The following is a 22987-nucleotide window of genomic DNA, read 5'->3' as shown; positions in this document are numbered from 1 at the left end:
ACTCGTTCTGATGGGTATAGATCTAAAATTCTATTTATATCGATGCCTCTACTCGTTTTGAATGGGTCTCGATCTGTAATTCTCTGTTTATATCGATGCCTCTACTGGTTTTGATGGACAGAGATCTATAATTCCGATTATATTGATGCCTCTTGTATTGATGGGTATAGATCTATAATTCTATATATTGATGCCTCTTTACTTGATGGGTATAGATCTCTAATTCCGTATTTATATCGATGTCTGTTTACTCGTTCTGATGGGTATAGATCTAAAATTCTATATTTATATCGATGTCTGTTTACTCGTTCTGATGGGTATAGATCTAAAATTCTATTCATATCGATGCCTCTACTCGTTTTGAATGGGTCTCGATCTATAATTCTCTGTTTATATCGATGCCTCTACGGGTTTTGATGGACAGAGATCTATAATTCTATATTTACATCGACGCCTCTGCTTGTTTTGATGCGCATAGATCTATAATCCTCTATTTCGATGCCTCTACTTGTTTCGATGGACACAGATCTGTAATTCTCTTTCTATGGCTGCCTCTTTACTTGTTTTGATATCCGTCCCCCGGCCCAGAAGGTGAACTCGGGGATTGTCTCTCTCTCTCTCTCTCGCTGAATTGTACTTTCCAACTGCATAGTAGAGCGTTCTGCACACAGTAGGCGCTCAATAAATACGACCGAATGAAGGAACGATGGAAGGAACGAAGGAAAAAATAAGACCTCCCCCCGTTGGGCCTTCATTTCCCCCCACCTACAGCCTTTTCAATCCGGCAAGGCCCCACGCCCCGGATTCCAGATATAGCAGATGAATTTCCAAAACTATTCTGGTGGGAGGATCGGTTATGCTGAAGGTGCTGGAGCTTATTATTTTTTTGCAGGGGGTGACGGGGAGGCTTCGAATAATTGCTTTGCAAATCATCTGAAGCATTGCAAGACTGGTGTTCGGCCTGCCTGATGAACTGACGTTCACTTCTTCAAGCGTATTTATAATAATAATAATAATAAGGGTATTTAAGTGCTTAATATGTGCCAGAGCTGATCCGTTGCACGTCCTGTGCTCAGCTTGCCTGGCGATGAGGCGTTGGTTCGTTCAGTCGTATTTATTATGAATAATAATGGGATAATAGTGGGATTTCAGCGCTTACTAGGTGCCGGGCACTGTAGCGGAGCTGATCCGTGGCACGTCATGTGCTCAGCTTGCCTGGTGATCAGGCGTTCCTTCATTCGATCGTATTTATTAATAATAATAATAATGGGATTTAAGCGCCTACTAGGTGCCAGGCACTGTACTGGAGCTGATCTACTGCATGTCACGTACTCAGCCTGCCTGATGATCAGGGGTTCGTTTGTTCCATCGTATCAATAATTTAATAATAATAATAATGGAATTTAAGCGCTTACTCTGTGCCAGACACTGTACCGGAGCTGAACCACTACATGTCATATGCTCAGCTTGCCTGATGATCAGCTGGTCGTTCGGTCAATCGTATTTATTATTAATAATAATAACGATAATGGGATTTAAGCACTTACGGTGTGCCAGGCACTGTACCGGAGCTGATCCACTGCAGGTCATGTGCTCAGCTTGCCTGATGATCAGGCGTTCGTTCAATCACGTTTATTAATAGTAATAATAATAATAATAATAATGGGATTTAAGCATTTTCTGTGTGCCGGGCGCTGTGCCGGAGCGGATCCACCGCACGTCATGTGCTCAGCTTGCCTGATGATCAGGCGTTTGTTGGTTCAATCATATTTATCGTTATTATCAGTAATAATAATGGGATTTAAGCGCTCACTAGGTGCCGGGCCCTGTACGAGGCACTGGGGTGGACGCAAGCAGATCCGTCGCACGTAACGTGCTCGGCCTGCCCGGTGAGCGGACGTCTGTTCAGCAGTCTAGAGCGCTTACTATGTGCAGGGCGCCGTATTGAGCGCTTGGAAAGTACAGATCAGCCCCAGAGAGCGACCATCCCTGCCCACAACGGGCTCACGGTCTAGAGATCCGCCACGGAAATCCGAATTTGAAGAATGGGAACGCGCCGAGGAGGGCAATATCTCCAATATCTGCGTTTTTTTCTCCCGAAGGGACGCGGAGGAGGAAGTAGAAAATAAAAAATAGCCACCGGCCCCTGCAGGATTGACAGCTCTAAGAGGATGTTTGGTTTGGTTTAGCGGTCTTTTTCTGTGATGCCGTCTTCGCGAGAGAGTTGAAGTGGAATTATAAAATCCCAATAATGATGATGATAATGATGATGGTACTTATTAAGCGCCTACTATGTGCCGAGCACCGTTCCAAACGCTGGGTTCGATACATCGTGATCGGGTTGTCCCCCGTGGGGCTCCCGGTCTCCATCCCCATTTTCCAGATGAGGCGAACGAGTCCCAGAGGAGCCAAGTGACTTGCCCAAGGTCACGCAGCAGACAGAGCGGCGCGGCCGGAATTCGAACCCACGTCCGCCGACTCCCAAGCCCGGGCTCTTGCCCGTGGACTTCGATATATCTGAAGCAGCGTGGCTCAGTGGCAGGAGCCCGGGCCTGGGAGGCAGAGGTCACGGGTTCGAATCCCTGCTCGGCCCCCTGACAGCTGGGTGACTTTGGGCAAGTCGCCTCACTCCTCTGGGCCTCAGTTTCCTCCCTGGAAAAATGGGGATGAAGACCGGGAGCCCCACGTGGGACAATCTGATCACCTTGTATCCCTCGCCCCAGTGCTTAGAACAGTACTTTTCACACAGTTAAGAGCTTAACAAATACCATCCTTATTATATTTATTATATTATATTGTATTACTATGCAATAATATTTTCATCTTCTATTTTCGCTATTTTTATGTCTTTAAAATGCCCCGCTGGATAGCGAAGGCCTGAAATGTCGGCGGTTCCGACTTTCTGAGGGCGAACGTCGAGCGGGACGGGGATTGGGTCTGATCTGATTGTTTTATCTTTTCTCCAGCAATTGGCCCGGTGCTTTGATACAAACTATGGGCTTCATCCTGGACGGAGAATGTATTCCTTCTGGGGTTCATGTTTTGCGCCCCACGGGAGCCCGTTGGATATCATTCCTCCTATCGGTCATCGGTCAAACCAGTTATCATTCTTATTATTTTGGACGAGACGGCAGACAAGTGGGCGGTATAAAATTGGGTCCGTACCGAGTCGCGTCAAACAACCGGACGAGGATAACGGGTGTTACAAGGGGCGAGTTTTGGTGACTGGCAATCTGTACCTAAATTTACACCGGGTTTCAGCTTGATTTTTGATTCGCCCAGCTCTGACCCCCGCCCCCCCGGAGCGCGGGACGTAGGGTACGCCGGAGCTGTGAGAGGAGGAGGAAAAATTCCAAGGGCCTTGTTGGGAAGGAGGAGCGGGAAACATAAAGAGCTGCCGGTTTTCCCGTTCAAGTCGTCGCCTCTGTGGAAACAGATCGGGTCCCTTTGCGCACGGCGTTTTCGGTGGCGAATATCGCGTTCCGGAAGCGATCGCGTTTTAAATCGGTGCATCGTCCCCACGTGATCACCGTGATGTTCCGTCATCGCCCGCTGAATCCCGAGTGAACCCGGAGGAGCAGCGAGGCTCAGCGGGACGAGCTTGGGAGTCGGAGGGATCCGGGTTCTAATCCGAGCTCCGCCGCTGCGTGACCTTGGCCAGGTCACTCGGCTTCTCTGTGCCTCGGGTATCAGTACAGTGGGGATCGCGACGCCGAGCCCCGTCTGGGACGTGGACCGTGTCCAAGCTGGTCGTCCGGTATCTACCGGTCCCTGGCACGTGGTACGGGCTTAACAGATGCCCCCCAAAACCCAAATATTCCCCGAGATGGATTTTCTTCTCTAGATTCCCGTTTCCCCCCTTGGTTGGATCTTGGAGGGCGAGTGGTCTCCATCTTCAAAGGTCACGCCTCCTCCAAGGGGCCTTCCCCCATTAAGCCCGTTCTCCCCGATTCCCTCTCCCCTCTACGTCATTTTTGACCTTCGAGCGCTCGGGAGTCACCCCATCCTCGGCCCCGTCGCGTTTACGGACGTACGCGTAAATTATTTCTCTCAATTCTGTCTCCCCCTCTCGACCGCAAGCTAGTTGCGGGCCAGAGAGTGCGTCTGCCGACTCGGTTGTGCGTCCGGGGCAGCGTGGCTCAGTGGAAAGAGCCCGGCCTTGGGAGTCAGAGGTCGTGGGTTCGAATGCCGGCTCCGCCGCTTTGGCAGCTGTGGGACTGTGGACGAGTCACTTCTCTGGGCCTCGGTTCCCTCATCCGGAAAATGGGGATGAAGACTGTGAGCCTCACGTGGGACGACCCGATGACCCTGGATCTCCCCCAGCGCTTAGAACGGTGCTCTGTGCGTAGTAAGCGCTTAACAGATACCAACATTATTATTATTATTATCTCAATTTCCGGTGCTCCTCAATAAATAGTATTGATTGACTCCTCCTCTCTCCTACTTCTCCCAGTTTGCCGCCTCGGCCCTTCCACGTCCCCTTCGTGTTTTGGTATTTCACCCCGCGCTCCCCTCCCGTCCCGCTCTTTTCCTCTGTGGATCAGTCAGTCATTGCTATCTACTGAGCACTTACTGTCTGCAGGAGACTGTACTGAGCGCTTGGGAGAGTTCAGGGCAGAATTTACCGGCGTATTGGTCCCAGTTTGGGGCGCAGGTTTGGCAGGCCCCAAACGGGGGAAGGGCTGTTTTGCGGGGAATTAAGTACGGGAAGAAGGGGAGCGCGATGAAAACTAGGAGACGGAGAGAATCGGAGACGTCGAGGTGACCCTGCGGGCGAAGAGGGAGCCGTCGGCGGGACCTTCCCTTGAGGTCTCTTGCGAACGGCGTCCCGCCGCGGCCCGATGTGGCCCCGTGGAAGTAGATTTTGGTGATTTGCGGCCTCGCCTGTGACCAGCAGCTTCTTTCGCCCCTGCGTTTCGGGTGGAGCCGGAATGAGTTTTTGTAATTAGTGATCTAAAGCAGCTGGAATTTCAAGAATGGCGACGTGACTGACTTTCTCTTCGTAGCTCGCTCTCTCCCCCGAACTTATTGGTGGGGAGGAGCAACTCAGATTTTGCCGGCAGGTAGGAACGCTCAGTTTTTGATCTCTGAAGGGAAGCGCCTATTGGAGTTAATAATAATGATGATAACTGTGGTATTTAAGCGCTCATTTTGTGTCGAGCACCGTTCCGAGGGCTGGGGAAGATTCAGGCCGAACCGGTTAGCCGGGGTCCCACGGTCAAAGCGGGAGGTATCGCATCCGCATTTTGCAGGTGAGGTGCCGGAGACCCTGAAATGAAATGACTTGCCCGAGGTCACGCGGCGGGGCCGTGATTGGAACCCGGGTCCTCCGGCTCCGAGGCCCGTGCTCTTTCCTCCGGGCCGCGCTCCTCCCCCGCTGACCTCCGCTCGGCCTCTGGGTTGCGTCCAAAATTTCGGCTCCTCCCACGGCGACAGAGCGGTAACGGGCGAATTTCCCATTCGCTTCCCAGGCTTCGAGGGAGTGGAATCCCAGAGCGGAGTTACGAGCACCCGTCGTGCACCGGAGTACTCGTCCAGGTTCCGGGATCGACGGGCGATGGATCGATCCCGTGTACCGAGCGCTTACCGTGGGCAAAGCGGGCCCCGTGTGGGACAGGGACCTCGATCTGCTTAGATTGCATCAACCCCAGTGCTCGGCACAGAGTGGATGCGTAAATTCCGGCGTTCTTCCGATATAACAGATTCGGTAGACGCGTTCCCTGCCCGAAAGGGGCGTCCGGTCTAGAACCTCGATCGGACGCGGTCCCTGGCTCCCCCGGGGATCACGATCTACGAGTCGGGGTTAGGTTGGCGGAGAAGCAGCGCGGCCTCGTGGAAGTGGCGTGGTTCTGGGTTCAGAAGAACCCAGAGTTCTAATTCTGCCTCCGCTTACCTGCCGACTGATCTTGAAGACATCATTTCTTTGGGTCTCGGTTTCCTCATCTGCACTCCCTTCCCCCTACGTGGAGACTCTCACGCGGGAAGGGAATTGTGTCCTGTCGGTAAGGATTGTATCTATTCCTGTGCTTCCTCTGGTGCTTGGCACGTAATAAACGCTTGGCACGTTGTTGTTGTTGTTGTTATTATTGTTGTTATTCTAATTCTGCCTCTTCCATTTACCTGCCAAAAGGTCTCGAAGAAATCATTTCTTTGCGTCTGTCTCCTCATCTGTTCTCCCTATATCGAGCGTCTCGTGCGGGAAAGGAATTGTCGGTAAGAATCGGATCTACCCCGGTGCCCGGCACCTAGTAAATGCTTGACAGATATTATGATTATCATCACCGTTATTGCTATTATCACTGATACTGGGAGGCGGGCGGAGAGATTTGGCACTCTCCCCAGACCTCCTGCGCTGGAAGTTGAGGGGCTCAAGAGCCAGAGCTTTTGGTAGCCAATCTCCATCCTGGTTAAGTTTAATTAACCATCGCGTCGGTGCGATTGCTAATTCTTTGTTTTAACGCCGCCTGTACCGCCTGTTGAGGGATTATAAGCATCGGGATCTTGCGTTAGAATGTACACTCCGGGTCTGTCAAACAATCCTCCCTCTTTGGAAGGATCTAGACCGCGGACGAGGAGGAGAGTGGCCCGGTGGAAGGAAGGAGTGTTTTTCCCACGAGACTGCCGCGAATTTTCAACGGGATAGGAAGGAGAGAGGAAGAGGGAGACTCCTCAGTTGGGAGGTGTCCCTCGACCATTCAGCCATTTCCCCGGCCCTCCCTTTAGCTCCCTTAGAATCGGGGATCTTGGGACTCGGGGAACGTCTGCCCCCGAGAAACTGCGGTGGGAAGACGTGATCTAGTGAAGCGTCCCAGTGGTCTGACCTGGAAATTCCCAGAGCGGGATCAGTGCTGAGAGAAGCGTTTCGTCCTGAGAAATGAATCATTCCAAGGGGCAGGCCGAAGAATAGTTAAAATCAGTAAAAATCTCTCCGCCGGGTTAGCTGTTGTAGGATCGGAGTCTCCTCGGCTCTTTATCGTGGCCGAAATAACTCCCGGAGCCGTTTGTTTATTCAGTGGTATTTATTGAGCGTTTACTATGTGCGGAGCACTGTACTAAGCGCTTGGAATGGACAGTTCGGCAACAGATAGAGACGATCCCTGCCCATCGACGGGCTTACAGCCATCTAGGAGACCCCTCCATCCCCCAGATTTCCTCTAGTTACTCAAACCCTCTTTTCCCGATTGGGCTCCCCACCAAGCAAACCCACTTCTAATACCTTTTCGGTGTTGCCGTCGTGTCTCGTATCAAAGAAACAGGTCCTGGACAGCTAGGCCGGATGTCGCGCACCTCCCGTTCCCCATCCCTGCCCCCCAAATTAGCTGCTGTGGAAATTCAGGAATCGTGTCTTCCTCCCTTTCCCTCGGCTTCCTTGACGAACACGTCTCCTGTGCCCCCTCCGCGCACAGGAGAGTCAGCTCTAATTTATTTTTCAAAATTAGACAGATGGACACTGCGAGCCCGTCGATGGGCAGGGACTGTCTCTATCTGTTGCCGAATTTTCCATTCCAAGCGCTTAGTACAGTGCTCTGCACGTGGTGAGCGCTCAATAAATACTATTGAATGAATGAATGAACGAATGAAAACAGTTGATCAGTTAAGAATAGCAGAGAATTCCAGTCCCCTTACACTTTCCCCCTTCCCCCAGAACTCTTCCTACTTCTGCGTTAAGAATAATAATTATTATGGTATTTGTCAGGTGCTTACTATGTGCCAAGCACTGTTCTAAGCACTGAGGTAGATAATCCGGGGGGACACGGTGTCCCGGGGCTCACAGTCTTAATCCCCCGTTTTACGTACGAGAGAGCTGAGGCCCAGAGAAGCGAAGCGACTTACCCAAGGTCACACAGCAGACGTGAGGCCGAGCTGGGATTAGAACCCATCGCCTTCTGACTCCCAGGCCTGTGCTCCGTCCTCTCGGCCATTTCCACTGAGCCACGCCGCTTCTCTCCAGTGCTCAGCACATCGCGAGCTCTCTTGTAGTAATAAACTCTTACTGTCGTTACTTTGCACGCGATAAAAGTGCTCACCAAATACCACGGATAAACTGGAATAAACTTTGTCCCAAATCTCTGCCCCGTCTTATCTTTGGAGAACCAGGACTTTGCGGCAGTCACTGTGGAGACCGTCCACAGTTTCCGCTTTAATAATCATCATCATCGTAATAATGGCGATGGTGGTATTTGGTAAGCGCTTACCGTGTGCCAAGCACTGTTCTAAGCGCTGGGGGAGATACAAGGTAATCAGGTTGTCCCATGCGAGGCTCACAATCCCCATTTTACAGATGAGGTAACTGAGGCCCGGTGAAGTAACTCGCCCAAAGTCACACGGTCCAGTGGCGGAGCCGGGATTAGAACCCACGACCTCGGACTCCCAGGCCCGAGCTCTCTCCACTGAGCCCCGCTCTAAGCTCTTTTCATCGGCGTCATCGCGCCGCTTTAGCTTTTTTCGTTACGGAAGCACACTCCCGCTTTGTGCGACCTGCTGGACGTCCGCGGCTTCGAGGAGGCCCAGAGATTTCTTCGGAGGAAGCGTTTAAGGGCGGGTTTTTTTCCGTAGAATGGGGGGTGGGCACGTTCTTCTCCAGAGACCCCAAATGGCAGAAGATAGAGCCCTTCCCCGGGCCAGCGGTTGTGACCCTCTCAGGTAGCCCCTTGGGGGCGAGGTGGTCCGAAAAGATGACGATGAGGTTGGTATTTAGGCGCTCACCACGTGCGGAGCACTGTTCTAAGCGCTGGGGGAGATACGGCGTCGTCAGGTTGTCCAACGTGAGGCTCCCAGTCTTCATCCCCATTTCCCAGATGAGGGAACCGAGGCCCAGGGAAGTGAAGCGACTTGCCCACAGTCCCCCAGCTGCCAAGCGGCGGGGCCGGGATTCGAACCCGTCACCTCGGACCCCCAGGCCCGGGCTCTCCCCACTGAGCCCCGCGGCTTCTCACGTCTCATTTTCCCTCCCTTGGGTCTCCCCTCCGTCGCACCCCCCGGAGAAAAAGACGAGCAGGTTAGTGGATAAAAGAGTGGATCAAAGAGGCAAAAATAATAAAAATGCAAGCGGAACCACCGGGCCTGAGGAAGCAAAGGGAAATAATTCCCTTCTAACTGTCCGTCGCCCGTTGTGTTTAGTGAGCGCTTACTGTGTACACGGCCTCGGAAATAGTTATCGAAGAGCTTCCTTTCATTCACTGTCGTATCTACGGAACGCTCACCGGGTGCCGAGCGCTTGGGAGAGAGCAGGATGTGACGGAGTGGGTGGCCGCGTTCCCTGCCCGCAGCCGGCCGACCGTCCCGAGCGGGCGGGAGAGGTTGATATGAATAAACCACAGATGCGGCCGTGGGGCCGAGGGAACGGGGAGTTGGGGGCGCCAATCCCGGTGGAAGCGCGACGCGGGAGGGAGCGGGAGGAGGGGCGGGGGGGCTTCTCGGAGGAGGTGGGCCTCCGATAAGGCTCTGGAGGTGGCCGGGGTGTCTGTAGGATACGAAGAGGCGGGGCGGGACGTGGGCGAGGGGCCGGCGGCGAGACGGATGAGCCCGAGGGGTCGTCGGTTGAGGAGCCGAGGGTGTGTGAGAGGAGAGCGGTCAGGGCCGGGAGGCCTCGCTCTGTTTCTCCTCCAATCCCGAAAGAGCCCGGCGACCGGTGACACTCCCCCTTCCCCTCCCCTCGGCACTGGGCTCCGTGCGTTATTATTATATTTAATTATTTTGATCAATTATAAATTTAAAAGTATGTCTATTATATTTTATCATATTTATATAATAAACATAGATGTATTATAATATAATAAATGTATTATGTATTACCCTCCTCATTTTGTCAATGACGGGTCCGTCCCCTCGATTCTATCTATCGCCATACTGTCGTCTTGTTTTCGTTCCGTTCGGTTCTGCTCCGCCGTCCGTCTCCCCCGATTAATTATAGTAGTAATAATCATGATGTCGGTATTTGTCGAGCGCTTACGATGTGCCGAGCACCGTTCTAAGCGCCGGGGTAGACACGGGGGAATCGGGTTGTCCCACGTGGGGCTCACGGTCTTAATCCCCATTTTACAGATGGGGTCACTGAGGCACCGAGAAGTGAAGTCACTTGCCCGAAGTCACACAGCTGACAGGTGGCCGGGCCGGGATTCGAACCCGTGACCGCGGACCCCAAAGCCCGTGCTCTCTCCGCCGAGCCGCGCTGCTTCTCTGATTAGACCGTGAGCCCGTCATCGGGCGGGGATGGTCTCTCTCTCTGTCTCCGTTGCCCAATTGTCCGTTCCAAGCGGTCGGTCCAGTGCGTCCCGCACGTAGTCAGCGCTCGATAAATGCCGTTGAATGAATGAGGAGGCGAAGCGATCGAGCGCTTTAAAGCCGACAGTAAGGAGTGGCCGTTGGCCGTGGAGGTGGGATGGCCAACCGCTGGAGGTCCCCGAGGAGAGGGAAACACGGACTGGACTCGGCCGGGGAAGAACGATTCCGGTAGCGGAGCGGGGTGTGGACCGAAGGGGGGGAGGGACGGGGGGCAGGGAGGTCAAAAAAGGAGGCCGGGAGAGTGACCAAGGAGAGCCGGGATAAGCGCCGGGAATAACGCCGGAGCAGTGACAAGATGGAGAGGAATGACGTGGGTTTTTATTCATTCAGTAGTATTTATGGAGCGCTTACTACGTGCGGAGCGCTGGACCCAGCGCTCGGAATGGACAGTTCGGCAACAGATGGAGACCGTCCCCGCCCACTGACGGGCTCACGGTCCAATCGGGGGAGACGGACGGACGAAAACGAGACAGCTTGATGACGATAGATAGAATCAAGGGGATGGACGCCTCGTTGACAAAATGAGTAGCGTAATCAATAATATATACAAATGAGCACCGTGCTGAGGGGAGGGGAAGGAGCAGAGGGAAAGGGGGGAAATAATAATGTTGGTATTTGTTAAGCGCTCACTATGTGCAGAGCACCGTTCCGAGCGCTCGGGGAGATACGGGGTCATCGGGTCGTCCCACCTGATGGGGATGAAGACTGTGAGCCTCACGTGGGGCGGCCTGACGACCCTGTGTCTCCCCGGGACTTGGAACGGCGCTCTGCACGTACTAAGCGCTTAATAAATACCAGCATTGGCTCGGGAGTCAGCGGTCATGGGTTCGAGTTCCGACTCTGCCCCTTGTCAGCTGTGTGACTGTGGGCAAGTCACTTCACTTCTCTGTGCCTCAGTTCCCTCATCTGTAAAATATTTAGTTGCCACCGTTTTTACGAGACGTCCTTCCCCTCGACTCTCTTTATCGCCATCGTCCTCGTCCGTCCGTCTCCCCCGATCGGACCGTGAGCCCGTCAAAGGGCAGGGACCGTCTCTATCTGTTGCCGACTTGTTCAATCCAAGCGCTTAGTACAGTCCTCTGCACATAGTAAGCGCTCAATAAATACTATTGAATGAATGAATGAAATGGGGATGAAGACTGTGAGCCCCACGTGGGACAACCTCATTCCCCTGTGTCTACCCCAGTGCTTAGAACAGTGCTCTGCACGTAGTAAGTGCTTAACAAATACCAACATTATTATTATTATTATTATTATTTGCGGGCCTTCCATGGCAAGAACACGCTGGCAGGCACCTGGGAGAGTACAATCAAGGAAAAAACCGTATTTCCTGTGAATGAAAAGCTCGTTAATGTAGGACACCGGGAGACATGTTGGTTACCCCCCGGTGCGCTGAGGCTTAGAGCAAAAATCAACCTTTACTGAAGCGTCTTTTCGCCTTTTTATTTGGCGGGGAGGGGCCCCGGGGGATGTTTAGGAAGAGAGCGGGCAGCGGCGAGTTGCTGAAGAAGTCAAACCGGCCAAGATGGCAGCCGCACGCGCCAGCTGGGTGTGGCGGGGCGGGGGGGGGGGGGGAACGGACCCCGCCGTTTTGACGAAAACGTTTATTGCAGGGGAGGGAGGGGAAGTGGAGAACTGTAAACCGAGGACGCGCAACCTCAGGGAGCGGCGGTAGTTTGCGGCGACCCCGTCGCCTTGCGACGGTGTGGTGGGTCCTCCATTTTGGGAGCGTCCCGAGCGGCCGCCATCTTGGTAGGATGAGGATGGACCCGGCCGGCCCTACCTTGAGCTTTCCGGAGGCAACCACCTTCCTTGCTTAGAGACTGTGTTTCTCTGGGCCGCGGTGGCTAGAGCACGGGCTTGGGAGTCGGAAGGTTAGGGGTTCTAATCCCGGCTCCACCCCTTGTCTGCCGTGTGACCTTGGGCAAGCCACCTCACTTCCCCGCTTCAGTTACTTCATCTGTAAAATGGGGATTGGGTCTGCGAGCTCCACGTGGGACGGGGACTGTGTCCGGCCCGATTAGAGAAGCGGCGGCGCTGAGTGGAAAGAGCCCGGACTTGGCAGTCCAAGGTCATGGATTTGAATCCCGGCTCCGCCGCTTGTCAGCTGGGTGACTGTGGGCGAGTCACTTCGCCTCTCTGTGCCTCAGTGACCTCATCTGGAAAATGGGGATGAACTGTGAGCCTCACGTGGGACGACCTGATGACCCTGTATCTCCCCCGGCGCTTAGAACGGTGCTCTGCACATGGTGAGCGCCTACCAAAGACCAACATTATTATTATTTTTATTATTTGCTTGTATCCACCCCAACGTGTAGTTCCGTTCCTGGCACGCAGCAGGCGCTTAATCGATACCACGCTTACGATTATTATTATCACCGCGCCTGGCACATGGCAAGAGCTTAACAAATACGACGATTTTGCTGATCGTTGTTATTATCGGGACCACGTTGGATGCTCACCAGATCTGTGTGGTTTATTTTATTTCTTTTTAGCGTCAAAATGACGGCGCAGGTCACCCTGGAGGATGCCTTGTCCAATGTGGATCTCTTAGAAGAATTACCCTTGCCCGACCAGCAGCCTTGCATCGAGCCCCCTCCTTCGTCTCTGCTCTATCAGGTTGGCGACCTTCTCGGGCCTCCCGAGGACTTCTGCTCTTGAGTCGGTCTAACGATCGCAGGAATTACACGTTAAGCTGTTTTAAGGCCTGGCTTTTTGATTTCTTTCTTCCCTTTAGCCCAACTTCAACACCAACTTTGAAGACCGAAACGCCTTCGTCACGGGCATCGCAAGATACATCGAACAGGCAACCGTTCACTCCAGCATGGTAACCGTGCCTCTTCCGCGTCGTTTTGGAAGGCCCCCTCGGGGTCTGGAGAGAGTGGGTTGGAGCAGATTGGGACGGTGTGAGTCGCAGGGTCCGGGGCAGAGCTGCCGTCGAGACGGGCGGAGAAGGCAGGCGGCGGGATTTCAGGGATGGCGGGACGTCTGGGACGAATCTCAGGCTTCGTTGGTTGGACCGGGTAGGCCGGAAACACTACACTAGTTACGAGTGGGCTGGCCTGCGGGGGAAGAACGACGATCAGCTGTCAAAACGTAATTTAGGATTAAATAGTAGATACTAGCTTTAAATATCACTATTGAATAAACACAGGTATCTTTTTAGACTCTCTACTTTGCTAGGAAATGGTGCAAATCTTTCTGAACTACTTGGGGGCTAAAAAGAGGCCATTTTGTAGTGAAGCAGCTGACGGCCGTAGTCATTTTTGAGGGGAGAAGTGACCGAAAACAGTGGGGTGACCTTAGTCCTTTCGCCGGACGTTTATTCTTTGGAGATTTCACGTTCGATTCGTGGATGCGCCCCGTGTTTTCCTTCCAGAATGAAATGTTGGAAGAAGGCCAGGAGTATGCCGTTATGCTCTATACGTGGAGAAGTTGCTCCAGAGCCATTCCCCAGGTAAAGGAATGCAGAAAAGCGAGGTTTCGTGGACGCCCTCTACAAGCCGCGCGACTGTGGACCGTGTTTTAAAAGCACGGCGGTCGTAACGTGAGGGATGGTGCCTCTGGAGCTGACGGTCTCTTCGGTCTGCCTTCAGGTGAAGTGCAACGAACAGCCAAACCGAGTGGAAATTTATGAAAAGACGGTGGAGGTCCTAGAGCCGGAAGTCACAAAGTTGATGAATTTTATGTACTTTCAGGTAAAGGGATACGTTCTTGAAGCTATTGAACGGTAACCTGACTCCCCTCCCGTTCCCCATCTGAGCAGTTATCCGAAAGCGAGTAATTATAATAATAATAATTATGGTAATGAGTGCTTACTAGATGCCAAGGGATAGATGGAAAGTCATCAGGTTGGGCACAGTCCCTGATCCTTAGGGGGCTTCCAGTCTAGATAGGAGGGAATAGGAGTTAAGCCCCATTTTACAGGTGAGGAAATTGAGGCGCAGAGAAGTCAGGTGGCTTGCCCGAGGTCACACAGCAGATCGAGTGGAAGAGCGAGTGACAGCCGACCCAGTAATAATAATTGAGTTGTCTGTTAAGTGCTTACTACTAGGCTCTGGGGCGGATAGAAGCAGATCGGGTTGGATAAAGTCCCCGTCCCACGTGGGGCTCACCGTCTCAGTCCCCGTTTCCCAGATGAGGCCCAGTGAGGTGACCTGCTCAAGGTCACACAGCAGACGAGTGGTGGAGCCGGGATTAGAACCCGTGACCGGGCTCTATCCACTCCGCCGGGCTACGTCTCCCGTGCGACTGGAGTTCAGTTCATGGCCTGGGTTTCCTGCAGATCCTTGTGTCCTGGGACGGCATCTCTCTCTCTCTGCCCAAAGACCAAAAACCCAGGCCCTTGACCCCCCGCAGGCCGTAATGTCGAAGCCCTGACGTGCTCAGTCTCCAGAGCAAGAGGATCAGAGCACGGTCCGAGCTGCCCCAAGTAAAAATTCAGTGAGTGCCGTTGGCTGACCGAAAAATGCGATTGGTTCCGGCCGGACGACGATCAACCGGTTTCTCTGTGCCGGTTTTTAGTCGTTTAAGTCGCAGATCCGAGGCCGATCTGCTGCTCTTGACAGGAGACTCCCGCCGTCCCCCTGGTCACCTCCACGCCGCCCCGTCCCGCGCGTCTGCCGAACCAGCCCTCGGGGGCCAGCCGACCTCGGTGGATTCTGCAACTGGAATGTATATTTTCGAAGCGATTGCTGTGGGTTGACCTCTCCCTTTTGCCGTTTCCCTATCGCTAGAGAAGTGCCATTGAGCGTTTCTGTGGGGAAGTGAGGCGCCTGTGCCACGCGGAGAGGAGGAAGGACTTTGTGTCGGAAGCCTATCTCATCACGCTGGGCAAGTTCATCAACATGTTTGCGGTTTTGGATGAACTGAAAAATATGAAGTGTAGCGTGAAGAATGATCACTCGGCGTACAAGCGGTGAGTAAGCTGGTCGCGGGGCGGGGGGAATAAATGGAAATAGGCCGCGAAACGTTGAGCCAGACGACGCGGCCCTGGAGAGCCGGCCCGTACCACGGCACCTCTGAGGCTGGGAATAGCCCGCCTTATATCCGGGGCGACGCCTCCTTCCTTTATGCCCCGCTTCTAATCTTTCTAAACAACCGCTAACCTTCTAAGCCCAGTGGTCTGGTTCTGAGGGCTCTCTTCCCGTGTTGGGGGGGATTGAAGTTCCTTCAGTTCTTTCTGCTTGGATTCAAATGGAAGGAGCGCAGGGCACGAGCCTTCCAGTGAAGAGTGCGCGGACTCCAATTCCGTAGTCGCCTGAGCGTGCGTTGTAGGAGAGCACTGGCTCTTGGGGTCCAAAAGACGTGATTCGGGAAAATAAACGAATCTCCCCTCCGTAGATACTAGGGATGGGGTTAAGAAAGTGACCCTGGATGGCTTTTCAAATTTCAGTTATAGTATTTATTTCATTTTGAGGGCATAGGAAAGTAGCGTTTACATTTTCTATTCTTCTAATTCGGTTTTTTTCCTCCCTCTTTAAAGGGCTGCCCAGTTTTTGCGCAAAATGGCCGATCCTCAGTCGATTCAGGAATCTCAGAACCTTTCCATGTTCCTGGCTAACCACAACAAGATCACTCAGGTAAATTGGCGGAACTATTTGCTTCTCTTCCGACCTGCGCTTGGCCGCCTTGACGGGTAAATTGTGGTAAGCCGAATTTGCAGCTGGAATTTTACTCCTCCTCCTCTATGTTTCAGTCGCTGCAACAACAGCTTGAAGTGATTTCTGGCTATGAGGAACTCCTTGCCGACATTGTGAATCTGTGCGTCGACTACTATGAAAATAAGATGTATTTGACACCCAGCGAGAAACATATGCTTCTCAAAGTGAGTGGTCAAGGGGGTGATGGTGGCCGGCGTCGAGAGAGTGGTTAGCCAACGGCATTTGTCTGAAATTCTTATTATTATTTCTCCGAAATTATTTTGCCGTCGTATTCTCGTTTCCGCCATACTATTAAGTGGGATTTTTTTTAGCTCATGCTGTGTGCAGAGCACTGTCCTCGGCGCTCGGAGTGCGGTGTTGGTAGACGGGTTCCCAGCCCACAAGAAGCTCACGGTGGAGAGAGCGAAGACCGAGGCTGAAATGAATCGTTCATAAGTTCATAACTGTTCAAAAGGACTGTGTGGGGCTGAGGGTGCTGGGAAGATCCGGTTCTTCGAGGGTACGGAGCCAAATCAGAGGTGACGCAGAAGGGAGAGTGAGCCCGTTGTCGGGTAGGGATTGTCTCTGTTGCCGACTTCTACTTTCCAAGGGCTTCGGACAGAGTAAGCGCTCAGTAGACACGACGGTGAACGAACGAATGAGAGGGAGTAGGGAAACGAGCACTTAGGGAAGGCCGCAACTGGCTCCCTCCAGTTATTGCCCCGTCTCCCCCCAACCGCTCCTCTCCAAACTCCTTGAGCCAATTGTCTACACCCGCCGTTTCCAGTTCCTCTCTTCCCGTTGGCTCCCGGAGCCCCTCCAATCTAGCCTCCGTCCCCCTCATAGAAACCGGCCTCTCACATGATCGTCCCTCTTGCCAAATCCACCGGCCTCTACTCCATCCCTACTCCTCCTCAGCCTTCTCGGCCCTCTCGGACTCTGTCGACCACCCCCGTCTCCTGGAAACGTGATCCAACCTCGGCTTCACTGACAGTGTCCTCTCCTTGTTCTTCTCTTACCCCTCCGGCTGTTCATCCTCAGTCTCTTTGGCGGGCTCCTCCTCTGCCTCCCGACCCCTAACCGTGGGGGTCCCTCAAGGTTTGGTTGGTGGTCCCCTTCTAGTCTAAATTTTCACCCTCTCCTTTGGAAAATCCATGGCTTCAACCACCATCTCGGTGCGGATGATATCCAAATGTCCATCTTGGATCTCTCTCCCTCTCCGCGGTCTCACATCTCCTCCTGCCCTCAAGACATCTCTCCGTGGATGTCCTGCCCTTCCCTCCAACTTAACGGGTCCAAAACAGGACTCCGTATCTTCCCACCCTAGAGAAGCAGCGGACTTGGGAGTCGGAGGTCGTGGGTTCCGATCCCGGCTCCGCCGCCTGTCAGCCATGTGACAAGTCATTTAGCTTCTCGGGGCCTCAGTTCCCTCATCTGGAAAATGGGGATTAAGACTGTGAGCCCCACGTGGGGCAACCCGATAACCCTGTATCTGCCCCAAAGTTCAAAACAGTGCTTGGCAACGTAGTAAGCGCTTAATAAATATCGTCATCATCATCATCACGCAAACTCTGTCCTTCCCCTGCCTCTCCTGTCACTGTAGACGGCACCACCACCAAGCCCACAACTCTGGTGTTCTCCTTGACCCCTCTCTCTCCTTCAGTCCACATGGCAAATCTCTCACTAAATCCTCTTGGCTCCACCTTCACCACATTGCTAAAACCCACCCTTCCTTCTCCACCCGAAGTGCTGCCCTCTCCGTCCAGGCCCTTATCCTCACCTGCCGTGATCACTGTATCAGCCTCCTTGCTGAACTCCCTGCTTCCCGTCTCTCCTCGCTCCAGTCCATACTCCATTCTGCTGCCCGGATCATTTTTCTGCAGAAACGTTGAGCCCGTGTGAACCCCCCTCCTCGGGAACGTCCGGTCGTCGCCCGTCCCTCTCCGCCTCAAACGGGGATTGCTCACCATCGGCTTTAAATCGCTCGATCACCTCGCCCTCTCCTACCTCACCTCACTGCTCTCCTACTACAATGCAGCCTGCACACCATGCTCCTCTAATGCTAACCTACTCGCTGTACCTTGATCTCGTCTCCTCACCCGCGTCCTGCCTCTGGCCTCGAATTCCCTCCCCTTTCAAATGCCACGGACAGTGACTCTCCCCATTTTCCAAGCCTTGTCGAAGGCCCATCTCCTCCATGAGGCCTTCCCTGACTAAGCCCTCGTTTCCTCTTTTTCTACCCTCTTCTGCATCACTACGGCTTGCTTTCTCTATTTCACCACCCTCCCCGGCCCCACGGCACTGATGTAATATCCGCATTTATCTTAGTGTCGGCCTCCCCCTCGAGACTCTAAACTCGTTCCGGGCGGGAAATGTGTCTGTTGTGCCGCTGTGTCGTGCTCTCCCAAGTGCTTAGTAGAACGCCCCGCACACAGTAAGCCCGCAGTAAATGGGATTGATTAATTGATTTGGTCAGCGGTGAGATGTCAGGACGCAGTGAGTCTGGAGGAGTGAACTGTGTGTGCTGGCTGGGTTTTATTAGGAAATCAGTGAGATAAGATAGGAGAGGACGAACAGGGTGCTTTAAAGCCTATGTTAGCGTGCGTCCGTCTGATGCAGGAGTGATAATAATGTTGGTATTTGTTAAGCGCTTACTATGTGCCGAGCACTGTTCTAAGCGCTGGGGTAGACATAGGGGAATCAGGTTGTCCCACGTGGGGCTCACAGTCTTAATCCCCATTTTACAGATGAGGGAACTGAGGCACGGAGAAGTTAAGTGACTTGCCCACAGTCACACAGCCGACAAGTGGCAGAGCTGGGATTCGAACTCATGAGCCCTGACTCCAAAGCCCGTGCTCTTTCCACTGAGCCACGCTGCTTCTCGTGGCAGTGGAAGGGCAGGAGTGGATGGGCCCCTTTACTCCATCCTAACACTTGTCGACCTTTCAGCTGCCTTCTCCTGTGGACCGCCCCTCCTTCTTAAAATATCATACAATTTCGGCTTCAGTGACGCTTCCTCTCCTGGTTCTTGTATCTTTCTGGCCACTTCTTTTCAGTCTCTTTTGCAGGCTCCTCCTCTGCCTCCCGCCCCCTAAGTGTGGGCATGCTTCGAGGCTCACTTCCGGGTCCCCTTCTATTCCCCATCTTCCCCTTGGAGAATTCATTCATTCCCCCAGTTTCCCCTCCCAGCTCTCCTAGGGTGATTGACAGATCTACGTCTCCGGCCTCCTCTGCAGCCTCGCGTTTCCTTCTGCCTCCGGAATATCTCTACTTGGATATCCGGCAGGCGCCCGGATGCTAAATATTCCCGAAACAGAACTCGAGATCTTCCCATCCAAACCCCGCCCTCCCCTGTCTTTCTCGTCACCGGAGACCGTACCGTTACCCTCCCCGTCTCAACCTTGACGTTGTCCTCGACTCATCTCGTTCGACCCAGGCAACCGGGGAGGGAAGGGGCCGGTGTTTTGATAATGTGTGGAGGGGGTAGGTTTCGTGGAGGTGGACAGTGGGCAGGAGGGGCTGGAGAGGAGCAGTCTCTTCTCCTATTCTAGTCTTCTCCTGGCCTTCTCCCTGCTGCCGTGTACTTCCAAGCCTGCCGTGGCCCCCAGATCCCCCCTCTTCACCCAGGCAGAGGGCCTGGAGAGGTAGGATTGTCTTTTGGTTGATTTTTTTTTTTTGGAAATTGAATAGGTTTAAATCTTGTTTTTTCAGGTAATGGGGTTTGGTCTGTACCTGATGGATGGAAGTGTCAGCAATATCTATAAATTAGATGCCAAGAAAAGGATAAATCTGACCAAAATAGACAAGTTCTTCAAGGTGAGTTAATTTTCAGATCTGTGAACGTATCTGCCTTTGGGGAAAACGTTTGTAGAAACGTTTACAGTTTAACTACTCATCAACTTTTCATTCAAGCTACTTTCTCAGTGGATTATTTTATCTGCCACTATCTGAGGGGCTAATGAGAGAGAAAATCCTGGCCTCTGGAATGACTCTCTCCTTTTTTTAATTCGAGTTTAGCAGCTTCAGGTGGTTCCACTGTTTGGGGACATGCAGATCGAGTTGGCAAGATACATCAAGACCAGCGCTCACTACGAGGAAAACAAGTCTCGGTAGGAATATGGTGAAATTATAAGTCACAGATGGCTTTCTTTGAGGTGTTTCCCTGCTCTTGAGTCAGTTTTCACCTCTTGCCCTAACTGGGTCAGGTGGCTCTCCAGAACCATTTCCAAGGGCCGCGATAAGCTGCTTTTCGTTCCATCTTATACCTCAGAACAGAGCTTAAATCCTGAATTATGAGAAGCGGGCTTTGAGGAAGCCTCCCTCCTCTCTCCCGAGTTTGTGTTTGTTGATTCTGACCGTGAACTCGTGACCATCTCCTTCTCTTTGTTCTTTATTCACATTCTTTTGGAAAAGCAATCGGTGTAGAACTTACCTAGACTGAAAGCTGGATGATGCATTAGTTGGGGAAACAGGAGAACTGTCCCCTTTGGGCACTTGCTGTTCAGTCCACCCTCAGCGCCAGAACACTGTAAATTACTTATATTAATGTTTTTTTCCCCTTCTATAGGGTAAACTTGTGGTCAGGCATGGCGCTCCCCCAAGCTGCGCACACAATCAGAGCTAAATAAATACCACTGGTTGAAAAATATCCATGATATTTTTGTAGAACAGTGTTCTTTTTTATGGAAGTATGACAAAGTACGTAAAAATTTGCTTCGTATCTCAAAACGCCCCAGTGGGAAGCTCCTTGTATCTTTTCTGTCCATCCCAGCCCAGTTCTGTGTGGCCAGAATGGAGTATTTGACCCTCAAGCCGTGATAACCGTTTCTCAGTGACGCGGTAAAGAACCGAGCTTGAATCTCCCAATGCCCAAAGCACTCTAAAGTGATGAAAATAAGTCAGTGACTCTCTCAAAGTACCTTAGTACAAGGAAGTGACCCTTAGACCTAAGGAGTTGGACTTACTGTGTCGTCTTGGTTTTTTATTTGCCCCGCATCTGAAAGAGCAAAGGGTTCATAGTACACTGTGACGTGTTTTCTCTAAACGTCGCTCACACTGGAGGGTAGAAAGGGAAGAGGTGCTGGATACAGATAATGGAACGCGGGGGGTCGTCTGATTCCTAAAGCTCCGCTGCTTCAGCGGTCGAGGACGACAGATTCTCCCCCACAGGAGCCGGTAATCGAAAGGAGTAGAAACGGCTGTTTCTAAAAGGGGGAAAAAAAAAAGGAAAGCGAGGTTTACTGATGAAATTGCAAGGCCTCCATTGTCATTTGAGAAAATTGAAAACCCGTTGCGCTTTGAAACAGGTGGACGTGTACCTCTTCCAGCAGTAGTCCCCAGTATAACATCTGTGAACAGATGATCCAAATCAGGGAGGACCACATGAGGTTTATTTCCGAGCTGGCCCGTTACAGCAACAGCGAGGTAAGAAAGACATCGTGGGTTGGCCGCGCCGTTCCTCGGACGGGGTGAGTCGAGGGGTGCAGCGAATTCTCGGGAGGCGGTTAGGGTTAAGTGGAAAGAGGACAAGCCTGGGAGCCAGAGGACCTGGGTTCTAATTCTGCCTCAGTGACCTGTCTGCTCTGGGCTAGTTACTTAACTTCTCTGCGCCTCTCTTACCTCACCTATAAAAGGGAGATGAAATCTTCCTCTGACTTACACTGTTGGACAGGGACTGTGTCCAACTCGATTTTCTTGCATCTACTCCGGGATTTAGTACGGTGCCTGGCAGAGGGAACTTAATAAATAGCTTAAAACATACACGAAAACCAATTTGCAGGTAAACTATACAGTAAAGCTATAGTTTTAATGAGATGTTCATCCCCTCGATTCTATTTATTGCTATTGTTTTTGTCTGTCTCCCCCGATTAGACTGTAAGCCCGTCGATGGGCAGGGACTGTCTCTATCTGTTGCCGATTTGTACATTCCAAGCGCCGTGTGCTCTGCACATAGTAAGCGCTCAGTAAATACTATTGAATGAATGAATAAAGTAGAGTTGACTTTGGGTGATTAAATTTGGAAATACCCAAAGCCAGTTTTGGAAATCAAGGTGATCTTTAAATGCTTCTTTCTCCTTGGGCCACGGTATTGGTCTTAATTCTCTGACTACAGTCAGGAATCATTAATAAACTTAAATATTTTTAATTCTCTGAACTTCAATTGATTGGGGAAATGGCGAGGCTCAGTGGAAAGAGCCCGCACTTGGGAGCCAGAGGGCATGGTTTCTAATCCCGGCTCCGCCGCTTGGCAGCTGGGTGAGGTGGGGCGAGTCGCTTCACTTCTCTGCGCCTCAGTTCCCTCATCTGGAAAATGGCAATGAAGACCGTGAGCCCCACGTGGGACACCCTGATCACCCTGTATCTACCCCAGCGCTTAGAACAGTGCTCGGCACAGAGTAAGCGCTTAACAGATGCCAACGTTATTATTACTCTCGATTCGTATACATCTTCATGGGCCCGAATGGGTACGAAGCCCGCTGCGTACGTTTTCACGATCATTGACAGATACGGGTGCTTCGTACTCGTGATGTGATTTGCTTGTGGATGGTTTCTTTTTGGAAAGTTTCAGTCGGAAGTTTCTCCTGACCTCTCTGGATTCCCTCAGGATGACTTTTTGGTCATTCTTCACCTCTAGCGCAGTCAGAAAAGGAGGGACGTGTGAACTCTCTCTGTACCGTGTTTGTAAATTAAAAAAAAAAATTTCTGGCACTGGGGTCACTCTCTCGCTCGGCCCTTTCACTAGTAGAGGTGAGTGGAAGTAAGAGGCCGGTGGCTTCCAGGGCCGACGAGGGACCCCCGGAGAGGGTAGGGATTGGGTATTCCACCTCAGTTGCAATTTCCCCCAGGCGAGGTACGGCATCCGGCCCGGAGTAAGATGGCGAATTAACGGTCTAATGCTTTTAATGCTTTTATTCTCCAGGTCGTGACTGGGTCTGGTCGTCAGGAAGCTCAAAAAACCGACGCCGAGTATCGGAAGCTCTTCGATCTCTCTCTCCAGGGATTGCAGCTGCTATCTCAGTGGAGTGCGCATGTCATGGAAGTGGTTCGTAATGCTAATCCTA

The 22987-nt window shown here is 52.3% G+C and overlaps 1 protein-coding gene across 3 annotated transcripts in view; it reads left to right on the top strand.

Annotated features, from left to right (window-relative positions):
* CYFIP1 (cytoplasmic FMR1 interacting protein 1) overlaps nt 1-22987 on the top strand; it is a 64328-nt gene that overhangs the window by 2197 nt on the left and 39144 nt on the right. For 2 of the 3 annotated variants that reach the window (XM_029079718.2, XM_029079716.2), the window contains exons 2-12: nt 12780-12903; nt 13022-13111; nt 13664-13741; nt 13881-13982; nt 15021-15202; nt 15770-15866; nt 15983-16111; nt 19638-19742; nt 19944-20035; nt 21233-21350; nt 22846-22968. In XM_029079718.2, the coding sequence (XP_028935551.1) occupies nt 12787-12903; nt 13022-13111; nt 13664-13741; nt 13881-13982; nt 15021-15202; nt 15770-15866; nt 15983-16111; nt 19638-19742; nt 19944-20035; nt 21233-21350; nt 22846-22968 (1233 nt within the window). In that variant the 5' untranslated portion in view covers nt 12780-12786. Of the gene's footprint in view, nt 1-6198; nt 6214-12779; nt 12904-13021; nt 13112-13663; nt 13742-13880; nt 13983-15020; nt 15203-15769; nt 15867-15982; nt 16112-19637; nt 19743-19943; nt 20036-21232; nt 21351-22845; nt 22969-22987 lie in introns of those variants that run through there. The other variant, XM_029079717.2, reaches the window with a different exon arrangement.

Source organism: Ornithorhynchus anatinus, chromosome 15, assembly GCF_004115215.2.
Source record: "Ornithorhynchus anatinus isolate Pmale09 chromosome 15, mOrnAna1.pri.v4, whole genome shotgun sequence".
NCBI lineage: Eukaryota > Metazoa > Chordata > Mammalia > Monotremata > Ornithorhynchidae > Ornithorhynchus > Ornithorhynchus anatinus.
This window is presented reverse-complemented; position numbering and strand designations above follow the sequence as displayed.